Genomic DNA, 15,918 nt, shown 5'->3' with positions numbered 1-15,918 from the left:
CAGGGTGCTATAAGCCCAGGGGCTCCAACAGGGAAAATAGCCTAGTGAGGAAAGGAAACAAGGAAAAGTAAAATATTTCAACAACCGTAACAACATTAAAATGAATATCTCCTATATAAACTATATAAACTTAAACAAAACAAGAGGAAGAGAAATAGGATAGAATAGTGTACCTGAGTGAACCCTCAAGCAAGAGAACTCTAACCCAAGACAGCGGAAGACCATGGTACAGAGGCTATGGCACTACGCAAGACTAGAGAACAATGGTTTGATTTTGGAGTGTCCTCCAAGAAGAGCTGCTTACCATAGCTAAAGAGTCTCTTCTCATAAAGCAGACTTCACACACGTGACCTATAACAGAGTTCAGTGATCGCGCGCAACAATTTATGACGATCATAGTACTCTTAAAAAGGTCATTAATCTCCTCTATATAAAACACATACTATACATATTATTCATACAAGGATTAGGACATATATAAGAATCGGTGTTTTTACCCTATATCTTCAATTTTCCGAATCACAATCTTAATATGAGGTTGATTAGGGATAAAGAATAATTCTTTTTTGTTGTTGCGCAAATTAACTTTATTTCAACATAACGCCGACTGTACAAAGATTTACATCATTTAGGTGATAAGGATCAGAAACACTGGGTCCTTTATCTTATAAAAAATCCATAGAAGAATCCAAGACTGGATTAATGAAAAGAAATAAAAGAGAAGAAGAATAGTAAGAGAAAAATGGTTTAAGAAAGGAGAGAAATGTAGAAGGAAGAAGAGAAGATTGAAGTTCGACAAGATCCTTGGTAACAACAATGGAGGTAAAGATATCCTTATTCAAAAGTGATTCCTTGAGCTCTCTGCTCCTCAGCGATGCGAAGGAGTTCGTGGACGTGTTCGGGGAGGGGGTGGGGGGTGGGTAGGAGGTCGCTCTGGGGCTGGAAGCCGGCTTCGTCAGCCACGAACTCGACGCGGGCGAAGCCACCGCTCTCCAGGGGGAGGCTGCGAGGTTGGAGAGATGGAAGGCGATCAATTGTTAGGTTCTAAACAAAAAAGATGATTAACAAAAAAAAAAGAAATACAAGAAAAACTAGATTTAATGTTAATAAAACATTCAAGAGGAGAAAACATTAATCTAAACATATTGATACCTTGGTTGGTAAGTCACTGTTGGCATAGGTTCGAATCCTTGCCCAGCTAGAAGCATTTATCATAAATGGATTCCATTGGATATATATTCCCAAAGTTAGAATTCGATATCAAAACAAATACAAGAAAAAACTAGGTATTGTATAGATAAAATAGATGCAAAAGCAAAAGATATTAGTTTAAAAATATTGATAGCTTGGATGTTAAGTCACTGATGCTATTGTATTGACTTAGAGGCATAGGTTCGAATCCTTGCCCACCTACAAGCATTTATGATAGATGAGGTTCCAGTTGATCTATATTCCTAAATATAGATTTCGATATCAAATTTCCAATGTGGTTAATATTTACATATTGAAATAGGTCTAAGGAATTGTATATCAAATCAGATATTACAAATTATGAAAGGATTGAAGGAAGACTTCTCAGGAGGTCCTTACAGGTAATATCCTTGCATGTTGCTCTGTCCTTCGGATCCAGGAACTCCTGCAACCTCCATCTCGAGGCCGTTGTCGGCGGCGAAGGCGTAGCTGAAGGAGCCGTCTCCGTTGTCGACTCTGTCGTCTCGAATGATCTGGGCGTCCTCCTGAGGGGCGGCGAAGGACATGGCCAAGAGGCAGAAGAGGATTACCTGAAGGAGGGAGAGGGAAAAGGATGATCAATAAGAAGAAGAAGAAGAAGAAGAAGAAGAAGAAGAAGAAGAAGAAGAAGAAGAAGAAGAAGAAGAAGAAAAGGGGAGTGAAGACAAGAGAAACAAAAGATTCTTAAAGAATTTTTGTAACCTTTTCGTCTTATGCAGCATAGACTATATATATATATATATATATATATATATATATATATATATATATATATATATATATATATATATATATATATATATATGTTTATATGTGTGTACACACACACATGTATATATATATATATATATATATATATATATATATATATATATATACATGTGTGTGTGTACACACATATAAACATATATATATATATATATATATATATATATATATATATATATATATATGTATATATATATATATATATATATATATATATGTTTATAAGCGTGTACACACACATGTATATATATATATATATATATATATATATATATATATATATATATACATGTGTGTGTGTACACACATATAAACATATATATATATATATATATATATATATATATATATATATACATATATATATATATATATATATATATATATATATATATATGTATATGTTTATATGTGTGTACACACACATGTATATATATATATACTGTATATATATATACATGTGTGTGTGTACACACTTATAAACATATATATATATATATATATATATATATATATATATATATATATATATATAAATCAGCATTATGGCATCCTGTATAATTCATGTATTAACACCTGAGTTGTTAGAATTAAAACTCATTTTCAAAATAACGTATTTGCTTTTTTGGTAATATGAATGTCTCGTCTGCTAATTAACTCAGCTTCTAATGATCAAAGTTTACTACAAACACAGCTATAATGAACCCAGTGGTGCGCCATCCCAGTTACGTATAAACAAACCATCCTGGATCCATATAAATTAAGGTAAACACTAACCTAGGTATGTAAGAACCCTGTCGCAAACTAGCGCAGCTATATACAGTCCCGGTTACGGAAGAACCGGGCTACATACAAACCCAGTTGCATGCAAACCCAGTTACCTGTGAATCCGGATACATTGGAATCTGGCTACAAATGAACCCTGCTACATATGGGCCTGCTACTCCCCAGTTACCTCAAACAAATGTTCAAAGGACACATCCTTACCAACCCAAACCTAACTTTTCACAAGACTTCCAGAGGCACCTACTGGCCCTATCGGTTTATCAGTTTATGAATATCCATTTCACTAGCCCCGTGTGTAAATAGCCGGGTTCGAAGTACAATAGATATGTCCCTCAGATAGCCAGGATCGTAGTGGTAGTTGAGTACATAGCATTGCAGACTAGACAAAACACCATATATAACTAGCCCCTTGTTTAGGTAACTGGGTTCGAAGTACAATAGGTATGTCCCCAGATAGCAAGGATCGTAGTAGTAGTTGAGTATATAGCATTGCAGACTGGATAAAACACAATATATAACTAGCCCCTTGTTTAGGTAACCGGGTTCGAAGTACAATAGCTAGGTCCCCCAGATATCCAGGATCGGAGTAACTAGTTTATTTCCCAGTGCTAACTGGGCAAAACACAAAATATATTAATTTTTCTTAACACTCGAGGAAGGAGAGGTACTCACAAACTTCATCTTGCTGTGATGCTCAGAGAACTGATGCTGAAGTGATGGATGGTTCTCCTTTTATACTACTGAATGGGAGCTCTTGCTTGGACAGGAAGGGGTGAACCGGTGGGGGTAGCTTTATAGGAGTTGAAGGGGGGGGGGGAGGTGGTAATAGGGTGCTTGAGGAGCAGTAAATACGCAAACAGTTGAAGAGAAGGTGATGTGTACATCACCCAGAGACAACTTCAAAGTGGGTTAAGTACCTGACAGCGACGGACCAGGTGAGATAAATAATGAAATTATTTGATAAAAAAGTGTAAATATGAATTTATCAAAACTAATCTTTTAATTCTTATCTTGAATTGAATTGTCATGTTCAAAGGTGTAGGAGATATTGAGAGGGGGGAGGGGGGGCTTCGTCGTTTGGAGAAAGGGAGAGAATTTTAGGGGAAGTGAGGAAGAATGAGACAACAGCTTCTCATAGTAAGTAGTAAAGTGAGGAGAATTTTAATGCTTGATGAGGTCATGAGTGTGAAGGTTTATGGGTAGAGAGAGAGAGAGAGAGAGAGAGAGAGAGAGAGAGAGAGAGAGAGAGAGAGAGAGAGAGAGAGAGAAATTTCTTGCAATAACTAATAAGGTGCACAGCAATGGCACATTAAAAAGAAAACCACTAACACGATCAGACTTGTATACACAGACACAGATATAATGGCATACATACACACACACACACACACACACATATACATATATATATATATATACATATATATATATATATACATACATACATATATATATACAGTACATATATATATAAATAGATATATATATATATATATATATATATATATACACACGTACATACATAAATATACACATAAATATTAACATTTACATTTATATGTTGTACCAGAATGTGTTCTTTCTTCCTAATAAAACCTCAGGTCAGGTCAACTTGAATCCTGTTTGAGTTAAGCTTTCCAAACGAGACTATTGATTCGGTCATTGAGTTAATCTTACACAAAGGAAAATCTATATCAGATAATATTCGGTTTCTTTCGTCTCTCTCCACAGACGTCCTTTGTTGAAGAGAGATTTATGAAAGCTGATAATCTTTGCTTGTATAGCGACTGGAATTTAAAGGTTTAAAGGCCTCTCATGAATGGCAGAGGCAAGGGACAGTGACATTACCCTAGCAAGCAGGATAATGCCCCAGAGAATGACCATATATACATATAATCAGCGACTAAGCACCCTCTCCACCCAAGCTAGGACAAATAAGGGACAGGCAATTACTGCAAATGACTCAGTAGGTGGACATATAGGTTCCATTAAACCCCCTATCCTTAGCTTATGAGGATGGTGAGGTTGCAGACACTAAAGGAACTAAGTTTGAGAGGGATTCGAACCCCAGTCTGGTGATCACTAGGTAAGGACATTTCTAGTAGTTTTCAGGTTTAAATGAAAAGCTTCATTTCTTATAAACTGAAATGAAAATCAAGATTTCTTAGACCAATTGATGATAACTCGGCGAAATTCTGTTTCAAATCACCTATATATTGTTATCTTAAATAAACACTATATATTAGCTCTAAATCCCCAATAGAATACCGCTTCAGATAGTCAATATAATGGTGATATGAATAAGCAGTATAATGTTGTTTAAGATAACAATTGTAATGTTACATTTAATAACTTATGTGGGCCATCTTAAATCCCCTACCACTATAAAGGCCTTGATTATCTTGATTATCATCGCAATGCTTTTAAAACCTTGTTTATCTACTTCTATATTTTCTCTTTTCTCTTTAGTGAAGAATTAAATCATCTATTTTATCCAATCTATTATAGTCCTACGAAGGGACCATGTAAGAGTAATATTGTGTTCTTTAATCATTTGTTATATTTCCAATACTTTGAATGATTTCCCAACGAATTCTTTAAAGTTTTTCCTATTTCTTATTTCTGCTAATTGGCCAATACCAGTCATTTTACGACGACTGTTTGGTACCCTTGACAGTGAGGCATTTGTTGACCGAATGCCCCAATTATAGCACCTTGAGAAATAGATATTTGTTTGAGTCCCAAGGTGAGGATTACTGGTTCATCCTTGCCAAGATTCTTGTTCAGGATGTGTTGTTTTATGCTAACGTTACTTCTAGATTTATTTAAGAAGAAGATCTTCTGAAAACTGTTTAAATTTCATGAGGCCATCTTTGCTTTTATGGTCTTAAATTGAATACTTTTATTCTTTATAGGGTTGTGGTGGCCGATGCGGTAACGTCCCTGACTGGTGAACCACAGACTGGGGTTCAGGTCCCTCTCAAACTTGTTAGTTTTTTTGGTCACTGCAACGTCACCATCCTTGTGATCTAAGGACCGGGGGTATTTGAGGGAGCCTGTAGATCTATCTGCGTAATCATCAGCAGCCATTGCCCGGCCCTCCTTGGTCCTAGCTTGGATGGAGTTGGGGCTTGGGCGCTGATCATATTTATATATGATCAGTCTCTAGGGCATTGTCTTGCTCGATAGGGCAATGTCACTGTCCCTTGCCTCTAGCATTCATGAGAGACCTTCAAAGGCCCTTAAAACAAAAGATATCAGCGTCAGTGACCTTCGATACCAGGATGCTAGACCATTTCAAATTGATCAATCAATCTTATTTCTTATTCAACCTAAGAAGCAGAAAGTTTTCTCCGACTCTTAACCGGACATTATTTTGTTGCTGTGTTCTTGTATCTGAAAGCGAACAGATCTAGATCCTCTTCAGATCTAATCATACTTCCAACTCGCGGGAGGTTGTAGTGGCCTATTGGAAACGTCCCTGCCAGGCGTTCTGCAGGACGGGAGATCGTGTCCTACTAAAATTTGATAGTTTCTTGTAGTGTCTGCAACCTCACCATCCTTGTGAGCTTAGGATAGGGGATTTTGGGGGAGCTTATAGATATACCTGCTTAGTTATCAGCAGCCGTTGCCTGGCCCTCCCTGGTCCTACCTTGGGTGGAGAGGGGGCTTAATTGCTGATCACATGGCTATGTGGTCACTCCCTAGGGTATTGTTCTGCTAACTAGGGCAATGTCACTGTCCCTTTTCTCAGCTATTCACGAGCGGTCTTTAAGTGATTTAAGAAAGCCAATCACTTTATCAGTAAAGAGTAAAAATCTAATATTGGTTTGGCTATGGATATGGACCGGTGTTGGGTCTGAGGAGGTCCTTCTGCACAGTATTACAAAAGGGGGAATCCTTATTTGGTGGACCGTGAAATGACTGTTAACAGGATGGACTGAGAGAGAAGGTATAGAGTCTGAGTTGGGGTAAGGTAGAAAGCTAGAAAGAGGGTAAGGCTAGAGAACGAATGAGCACTGTAAAGATCCTTAGGAAATGCCTACAGTCCTCCATGTAAGGTGCACTTACGGTACTAAATCCTCCAATGTATTAAAAAGCCTTCAAGAGTGTATGGAGATCTCATCTTCCGACGGATTTTTCTTCTTTAAAAAGATAAAAAGATCGAAAACTAATTTTATCACAACTAAAACAAATGATTTATTGTTCCTTTACAAACATCATTACGATCTGTACTTTGGTATTTAAAAGTATTACGATGTGATCGTTTTATTGAGTTATTTTGCGGGGTAAACAACTTTCAGCTGCTCGACTGATTTGTTTACATATTTTAGCAATGTGTATAGATAGATATACGTATACATGCATATATACAGGTATATATATGTACGTAAATATACATGTATAGATATACTGTATATATATATATATATATATATATATATATATATATATATATATATACATATATATATATATATATATATATATATATATATTATATATATATATACATATATATATAATATATACATATATATATAATATATATATATATTATATATATATATATATATATATATATGTGTGTGTGTATATATATATATGTATATATATATATATGTGTGTGTGTGTGTGTGTGTGTGTGTACCAAGTCAACGGATAATGAGATATTGGAACATGGTTTTTTTCACTTTATTATTAAAATGTACGTGAGTACACTTTACACAGCCCGATACTCTTCAGACGAGTACCTTGTTCTAATGATCGCTCGATTACTTCGGCAAGTAATGCAATGTTGCTCTGTCAATATGCTGAATTATTAGTTTTTGTGGAATTGTCCACTCTGATGGAAATACACTGTCACCAATAGGCATATATTATTGTTATTAATTGCTAAGCTACAACCCTAGTTGGAAAACCACAATGCTATAAGCCCGGAGGCTCCAACAGGGAAAATAGCCTAGTGAGAAAAGGAAACAAGGAAAAGCAAAATATTTCAACAACAGTAACAACATTAAAATAAATATCTCCTATATAAACTGTATAAACTTAAACAAAACAAGAGGAAGAGAAATAGGATAGAATAGTGTACCTGAGAGTACCCTCAAGCAAGAGAACTCTAACCCAAGACAGCGGAAGACCATGGTACAGAGGCTATGGTGCTAAGCAAGACTAGAGAACAATGGTTTGATTTTGGAGTGTCCTCCAAGAAGAGCTGCTTACCATAGCTAAAGAGTCTCTTCTCATAAATCAGACTTCACACACGTGACCTGTAGAGTTCAGTGATCGAGCGCAACAATTTATGACGATCATAGTACTCTTAAAAAGGTCATTAATCTCACTGTATAAAACACATACTTTACATATTTTTCATACAAGGATTAGGGATAAAGAATAATTCTTTTTTGTTGTTGCGCTAATTAACTTTATTTTATCATAACGCCGACTGTACAAAGATTTACATCATTTAGGTGATAAGGATCAGAAACACTGGGTCCTTTATTCTATAAAAAATCCATAGAAGAATCCAAGACTGGATTAATGAAAAGAAATAAAAGAGAAGAAGAATAGTAAGAGAAAAATGGTTTAAGAAAGGAGAGAAATTTAAAATGAAGAAGAGGAGAAGATTGAAGTTCGACAAGATCCTTGGTAACAACAATGGAGGAAAAGATATCCTTATTCGAAGGTGATTCCTTGAGCTCTCTGTTCCTCAGCGATGCGAAGGAGTTCGTGGACGTGTTCGGGGAGGGGGTGGGGGGTGGGTAGGAGGTCGCTCTGGGGCTGGAAGCCGGCTTCGTCAGCCACGAAGTCGACTCGGGCGAAGCCACCACTCTCCAGGGGGAGGCTGCGAGGTTGAAGAGATGGAAGGCGATCAATTATTAGGTTTTAAACAAAACAAAAAATTATTAGAAAAAGAAATACAAGAAAAAACTAGACATAATATTAATAAAATATTCAAGAGAAGAAGACATTAATCTAAACATTTTGATAACTTGGTTGGTAAGTCACTGTTGGCGTAGGTTCGAATCCTTGCCCAGCTAGAGGCATTTGACATGAATGAATTTCCAGGTGATATATATCCCTAAATATAGATTTCGATAATCAAATTGTCATTGGGGTTGATATTTATATATTGAGATTGAAATAGGTCTTGTAATATATATGAATATATATATATATATATATATATATATATATATATATATACATACATATATATATATATATATATATATATACATATATATATATATATATCAAATCAGATATTGCAAAACATGAATGGATTGAAGGAAGACTTCTCAGGAGGTCCTTACAGGTAGTATCCTCGCATGTTGCTCTGTCCTTCGGATCCTGGAGTTCCTTCGACTTCCATCTCGAGGCCGTTGTCGGCGGCGAAGGAGTAGCTGAAGGAGCCGTCTCCGTTGTCGACTCTGTCGTCCCGAATGATCTGGGCGTCCTCCTGAGGGGCAGCGAAGGACATGGCCAAGAGGCAGAAGAGGATTACCTGAAGGAAGGAGAGGAAAAAGGATGATCATAATGAAGAAGGAAAACAGAGGAATGATTACTGTTAAAACTGGATGTATATTTCTGTGTATGTGTGTATGGGTTTATTTGACTGTCTTTGTGTGTCTACATATATGCACACACATACACACACACATATATATATATATATATATATATATATATATATATATATATATATATATATATATATATATATATATATATATATATATATATATATATATGTGTGTGTGTGTGTGTGTGTGTGTGTGCGTGAGTGTGTACAGTAAATATGTATGCAGGCGGCCGTTTGTTTATGTGTGTGCGTGTGTGAGTGTTATCTAATGATCAGCATGATCATGATCCCTTTGGGTAAGTAGTAAAAATTATTTCTTCTACACAACATATGTTATAAAAATTAACTCTTAATAAAAATAAAATAAAACAGAAAACAGATTCATCGCAACATCTCCAATATTTGCATTTAACCAAAGCTGTTAGAATTAGAAATCTATTAAACTTATACTCAAAATCTCACATTTGCCTTTTTGGAAATATGAATAACTTTACAGCTAGTGAACTCAGCTTCAAATGAACATGGTTAACTATAAGTCCAGATACTTGGTTAACTATAAGCCCCGCTACATAGCACTCAACAGTACGTCATCTCAGCTACATATAAACACGATTGCACACCAATAAAGGTTTATACGATCTTGGCTACATATGAATGGAGGTAAATACGTACCTGGCTACATAAGTACACGAACCCAGTTACATATGAACCCAGTTACATAAGAACCCGGTTACATATGTTCCTGGCCACGTATGAACCCGGTTACATACGAACCCAGTTACATATGAACCCAGTTACATACGAACCTGGTGACATATGTTCCTGGCCACATATGAACCCGACTACATACGAACCCAGTTAAATGGAAACCTTGTTACATATGAACCCGGTCACATGCAAACCCAGCTACATAAGTGTCTGGCTATTTATGAACCCGACTACATACGAACCCGGTTACATGGAAACCTGGTTAAATACGAACCCGGTTACATGCAAACCCAGCTACTTACATACCTGGCTACATATGAACCAGACTACATGCAAACCCAGTTATATAGAAAACTGGTTACATACGAACCCAGTTACATGTAAACCTGGCTACATACATGCCTGCCTACATACATGCCTGGCTACATATGAACCCAACTACATACGAACCCTGTTACATGGAAACGTGGTTACATACGAACCTGGTTACATGGAAACCCTGCTACATACATGCCTGGTCACATATGAATCCGACCATAAACAAACCCGGTTAAATGGAAACCTGGTTACATACGAGCCCGGCTACATACGAACACGGCCACATACAAACCCGGATACATACGAATCCAGTTACATACGATTCTGACTACATACAAACCCAGCTACATACGGGCCTGCTACTCCCCAGTAACCTAAAAAAAAAAAGTACGTCGATGAATGTTCAAGGGCCATACCCTTACCAATGCTAACCTAACCTTTCAGACTTTCAGAGGGACATACCGCCCCTATTGATATACTAAAACAGGAATATCAATTTCACTAGCCCCGGATGTAATACCCGGGTTCGACGTACAATAGATATGTCCCCAAATAGCCAGGATTAGAGTAACTGGTTGAGTACGTAATGTTAACTGGACCAGACACAAAATATATTAATTTTTCTTAACACTCGAGGAAGGAGAGGTACTCACAAACTTCATCTTGCTGTGATGATCGGAGAACTGATGCTGAAGTGATGGATGGTTCTCCTTTTATACTACTGAATGGGAGCTCTTGCTTGGATAGGAAGGGGGGAACTGGTAGGAGTAGGTTTATAGGGGTTAAGGGGGGGATGATAGGTTGCTTGAGGAGTAGTAAATATGTAAACAGTTGAAGAGAAGGGGAATAGAGACGACTTAAAAGTAGGTTAAGTAATTGACAGACCACTTAGGATAAACAAAAAACATTAACTATAAAAAATTTAGGTTATGAATTTATTATAAGTAATGTTTTATGTTTAATCTTGAATTGAATTGTCATGTTTAAAGCTTTCTAGGTTTAAAGGTGTAGTAGACTGTGATAGGGGGTGAGGGGGTTCGTCGTTTAGAGAAAGGGAGAGAATTTTAGGGGAAGTGAGGAAGAATGAGACAACAGCTTCTCTCATAGTAAGTAGTAAAGTGAGGAGAATTTTAATGCTTGAGGAGGTCATGAGTGTGAAGGTTTATGAGTTGAGAGAGAGAGAGAGAGAGAGAGAGAGAGAGAGAGAGAGAGAGAGAGAGAGAGAGAGAGAGAGAGAGAGAGAGAGAGAGAGAGAGAGAGAGAGAGAGAGAGTTTTAACTAATAAAGTGCTCAACAAAAGTTCATTAAATAAAATGACCACTATCACAATCAGACCTCTATACACACAGATATATTTACACACACACATACACATATACACACACACACACACACACACACACACATATATATATATATATATATATACATAATATATATGTGTATATATATAATATATATGTATATATATACATATATATATATATATATATATATATATATATATATATATATATATATATATATATATGTATATATAGATATTCATATTCATACATATGCAGACATATATATATATATATATATATATATGAATATATATATATATATATGTATATTCATATATATATATATATATATATATACATATACATATATATACACTTAATATACACATTTACCAGAATGTGTTCTTGCTTGCTGAGGAACCCTTAGGCCAGGTCAACTTAAACCCAGTACGAGTTAACCTTCCCAAACGAGACTATAAATAGTCTCATTAGGATAAGATTACTTTGGGGAAAATAGATAACAGATAATATTCGATATCTCTTTTCTCTCTTCAAAGACGTCTTTTGAGGTTTATGAAAGCTGGAGAGAAAAATCTGAAAGGTCTTCTTTAATATTAAGACTGAAATTAGTATTTGTATTTAGATTAATTTAGTGATTATAGTCTTTCTGATCTAGTTTTTAAATGCAGAGTTTCATATCTTCCAAACTGAAGAGAGAATCAATATAATGCTCCTTTAAGTCACCAGTATGATGTTAAATTCGATTAATAATATAATGTTTCTTCAAAAATCCTATGATATTTTAAATGCAAAATGTAATTCTACTATAAATCTAAAATATAATTCAACTTTAAATCTCTAATATAATTATACTTTAAATACCCAATTTAATTTTACTTTAAATTCAAAATATAATTCTATTTTAGATAGCCAATATAATTTCACTTTAAAAGCCCAATATAATTCTACTTTAAATGTCTAATATAATCATACTTTAAATGTTAAATATAATTCTACCTTAAATGTCCAGTATAATTCTACTTTAAATGGCCAATATAATTCTACTTTAAATTCCAAATATAATTCTACTTTAAATTCCAAATATAATTCTACTTTAAATTGCCAATATAATTCTACTTTAAATGCCCAATATAATTTTACTTCAAATCCCCAATGTAATTCTACTTTAAAACTCCAATATAATGTTACTTTGAAAAACCATTATAATGTCACTTCAAATAACCAATATAATACAATTTGGCGTAACAATTGTTCAAATAATTCAAGTAATAATTATATTATTATTGAAAATAACCAACATACATTGAATAACCAATATAGTCTATTTTACGTACTTATCCACAATTGAGGCCTTAGTCTGAATTTCGTTGACGTTTATTCCCTTCGTGCTTATCTCTTTCTATTATCTCTCTTTTCACGTTGCTTTAAAAGAGCACTTCGTAAAATTAATCACGTGTTTACAAACTCAGCGAATTTGTTTTACAAGCAGCGGTGCCAAGATTTTCTCTTTTTGCTAAACACAGCGTTACCTGCTACAACGCACAGCTGTGAGACGTCTCCTTTTATTCAAATTTAAATTCCAATTTAAATTCAAACAATTTATTAACAAAAAGGCATAAAAAAAGGAGCTGCTATGCTTGCTAGACAGACCACTCTCTTTTGATTTCCATATTGGAGCCCTTGGGCTTATAGCATCTAGCTTTTCCAACAAGGGTTGTAGCTTGGTTCGTAATAATAATAATAATAATAATAATAATAATAATAATAATAATAATAAGTGTATCGGAATTATTGAAGACTTAGAAACAGGCCTACAAAATTGCCCAGTTATATACTCACACTATTAGAAATTTGCCATAAAAAACGGCAAAAATCATGGCATAAATGTTGCCAGAAATTTGCCGTTTTAAAAACGGATATATTGACGTAAAGGAGTGATATTATGGTCACCAACCAGTAAAAGATAATAACAAAGTAGGGTGAAAATTACGGTCGCCTATAATTTACTGAAATACGTTGGTCTAGATTCAACAGTGAACCCCAAACTTAATCTCAAATATCCCCATTTTAAGGACACCTCTAACTATATGAATGACAATAGGACCTCGAGTCACATCCAGGGAGGTGCTGTTCGTCTCCAATGCGTGAGCTGTGATTCCAGGATTACTGAAAAAAAACCAATGAATGTCGAAAGGAAAATCAGAGAGCAGTGATTGTATATATTACGAGAACTCCTTGCTATTTCCTATCTGACACCCACCACACGTCCAACTCAACCTCCAAAACATGCCCGTCCGCTTCCCACTCATGAACCCTACATGAATATCAATATTACGAGAAACGGTGGTTTCAATGCGACAGTGAAAAGTGATCTTAACTAACCGATACGCAAATTTTGGTCGAGTTCAGATATGCTTCATCCGATGCAAATTATTATTATTATTATCAGTAGTAGTAGTAGTAGTAGTAGTACTAGTAGTAGTAGTAGTAGTTGTTGTTGTTGTTGTTGTTGTTGTAGTAGTAGTAGTATCACAGAAATAATAATATGTATTATTATTATTATTATTATTATTATTATTATTATTATTATTATTATTGTTGATATTTTTGTTGATGTTTTTGTTGTTGTTGTTCAATCAATATCAAGTAATCTAACCTTATTAAAATGAACAACTATTTAACATTAATCTAACTTCTCCGGCCCCTTTCTAAAGTTTCTTATTTTTTATTATGATCATTTGGTAGAAAATGAAAAAGTAGAAAGGAACCAGGTTGCTTTGATTAGATTCAACAACTAACCAACAACTTTGACCTAGAATGACCTAATAATAATAATAATAATAATAATAATAATAATAATAATAATAATAATAATAATAATAATAATAATAATATTAATAATAATAATAATAATATGACCTGATTCTAAAGAACAACAACCTGAAGAAGCACCGTAGGATATACAGACATTGTCTCTAAACAGGACATCATTAATAGGATCTCATGCTAAATCCAGGAAGGGTCAGGTCGTCTCCAATAGGGACGTAATGGGTTCAAAATTCATCATCATCTCCTACGGCTATAGACCCAAAGGGCCTTAGTTAGATTTCCCTAGTCGTCTTTATTTTGAGCTTTTAAATCAATATTCCATTCATCATCTCCGACTTCACGCTCCATAGTCTTCAGCCATGTAGGACTGGGTCTTCCAACTCTTCTAGTACCATTTGGAGCCCAATTAAATGTTTGATGAACTAATCTCTCTTGGGAGTGCGAAGGGCATACCCAAACCATCTCCATCTACCCCTCACCGTGATCTCATGCACATAAGACACTCAGGTAATCTCTCTTATAGTTTCATTTCTAATCCTATACCGCCATTTAACTCCCAATATTTTTCTGTTGGTTTTGTTCTCAAATCGACAAAATCTGTTGGATATTGTTTCATTGTTATACCATGATTCATGTCAATGCAGAATTACCAGACAAGAAATGACTGTCTAAATGAATCTCCCTACTGTATTATAGACAAGCACTACTGCTTGTCTATAATACAGTTGGCTTCATTATTTCCGATGCATTTCATGGGAAGCTAAGGAGACGTCTGACGACTGTACATCGTTGCAGATAATGCTGAGTTTAGCAAAACAGAAACGGTTGGCAACGCTGCCTGTAAAACAAAGTCTTTGAACTTGTAAACAAGAGACCAAAATCCTTTTTATTAATTTTACGAAATGTCCTTTAGAAAATAATAATGTTTTTCTGTACAGAAATGTGTAAAGCTGATAAAAATGCCTTTGATCGAGGGTTTATAAACTGCAAGCGCAGCCACTTTGTTCTACAGGTAATGTTGCAAACAGTTCATCATAATTAAACACAGCCTTACATGCTACAACATTATTATTATTATTATTATTATTATTATTATTATTATTATTATTATTATTATTATTATTACTTACCTACTTACTTACTTACTAAGATACAACTCTAGTTGGAAAAAGCAGGATGCTATAAGCCCAGGGACTCCAACAGGGAAAATAGTCCAGTGAGGAAAGGAAATAAGGAAAAATAAGACATTTTAAGAACAATAACAACATTAAAATATCTTCTATATAAACTATTAAAACTTTAAAAAAATAAGAGGAAGAGAAACAAGATAGAACAGTGTGTCCGAGTGTACCTTTAAGCAAGAGGATTCTAACCCAAGAA

The 15,918-nt window shown here is 34.8% G+C and overlaps 2 protein-coding genes across 2 annotated transcripts; both read right to left on the bottom strand.

Moving 5' to 3' along the window:
* Positions 1-559: 559 nt before the first annotated feature.
* On the bottom strand, positions 560-3,569 carry LOC137628830 (cuticle protein AM1159-like). Its single transcript, XM_068360073.1, has 3 exons — positions 3,457-3,569; positions 1,591-1,781; positions 560-1,003 (listed from the first exon to the last, which is right to left on the bottom strand). The coding sequence occupies exons 1-3, from the start codon at positions 3,463-3,465 to the stop codon at positions 835-837; spliced, it is 369 nt and encodes a 122-aa protein (XP_068216174.1). The 5' UTR covers positions 3,466-3,569; the 3' UTR covers positions 560-834.
* A 4,627-nt stretch (positions 3,570-8,196) lies between these two features.
* On the bottom strand, positions 8,197-11,137 carry LOC137628829 (cuticle protein AM1159-like). The gene is made up of 3 exons (XM_068360071.1): positions 11,053-11,137; positions 9,105-9,295; positions 8,197-8,632 (listed from the first exon to the last, which is right to left on the bottom strand). The coding sequence occupies exons 1-3, from the start codon at positions 11,059-11,061 to the stop codon at positions 8,464-8,466; spliced, it is 369 nt and encodes a 122-aa protein (XP_068216172.1). The 5' UTR covers positions 11,062-11,137; the 3' UTR covers positions 8,197-8,463.
* Between the last annotated feature and the right edge of the window lie 4,781 nt (positions 11,138-15,918).

The sequence above is a fragment of the Palaemon carinicauda genome, chromosome 36, assembly GCF_036898095.1.
Source record: "Palaemon carinicauda isolate YSFRI2023 chromosome 36, ASM3689809v2, whole genome shotgun sequence".
In the NCBI taxonomy this organism is placed as follows: domain Eukaryota; kingdom Metazoa; phylum Arthropoda; class Malacostraca; order Decapoda; family Palaemonidae; genus Palaemon; species Palaemon carinicauda.
The sequence above is the reverse complement of the archived record's forward strand: the minus strand, read 5'-3'. Positions and strand labels throughout refer to the sequence as shown.

What these genes read in the sequence shown, in the direction of transcription:
- LOC137628829 (XM_068360071.1), bottom strand. An exon ending in AACATGCGAGGATACTACCT is followed by an intron (nt 8,633 to 9,104) that starts GTAAGGACCTCC and finishes TCAACCTCGCAG; the next exon opens with CCTCCCCCTGGAGAGTGGTG.
- LOC137628830 (XM_068360073.1), bottom strand. An exon ending in AACATGCAAGGATATTACCT is followed by an intron (nt 1,004 to 1,590) that starts GTAAGGACCTCC and finishes CCAACCTCGCAG; the next exon opens with CCTCCCCCTGGAGAGCGGTG.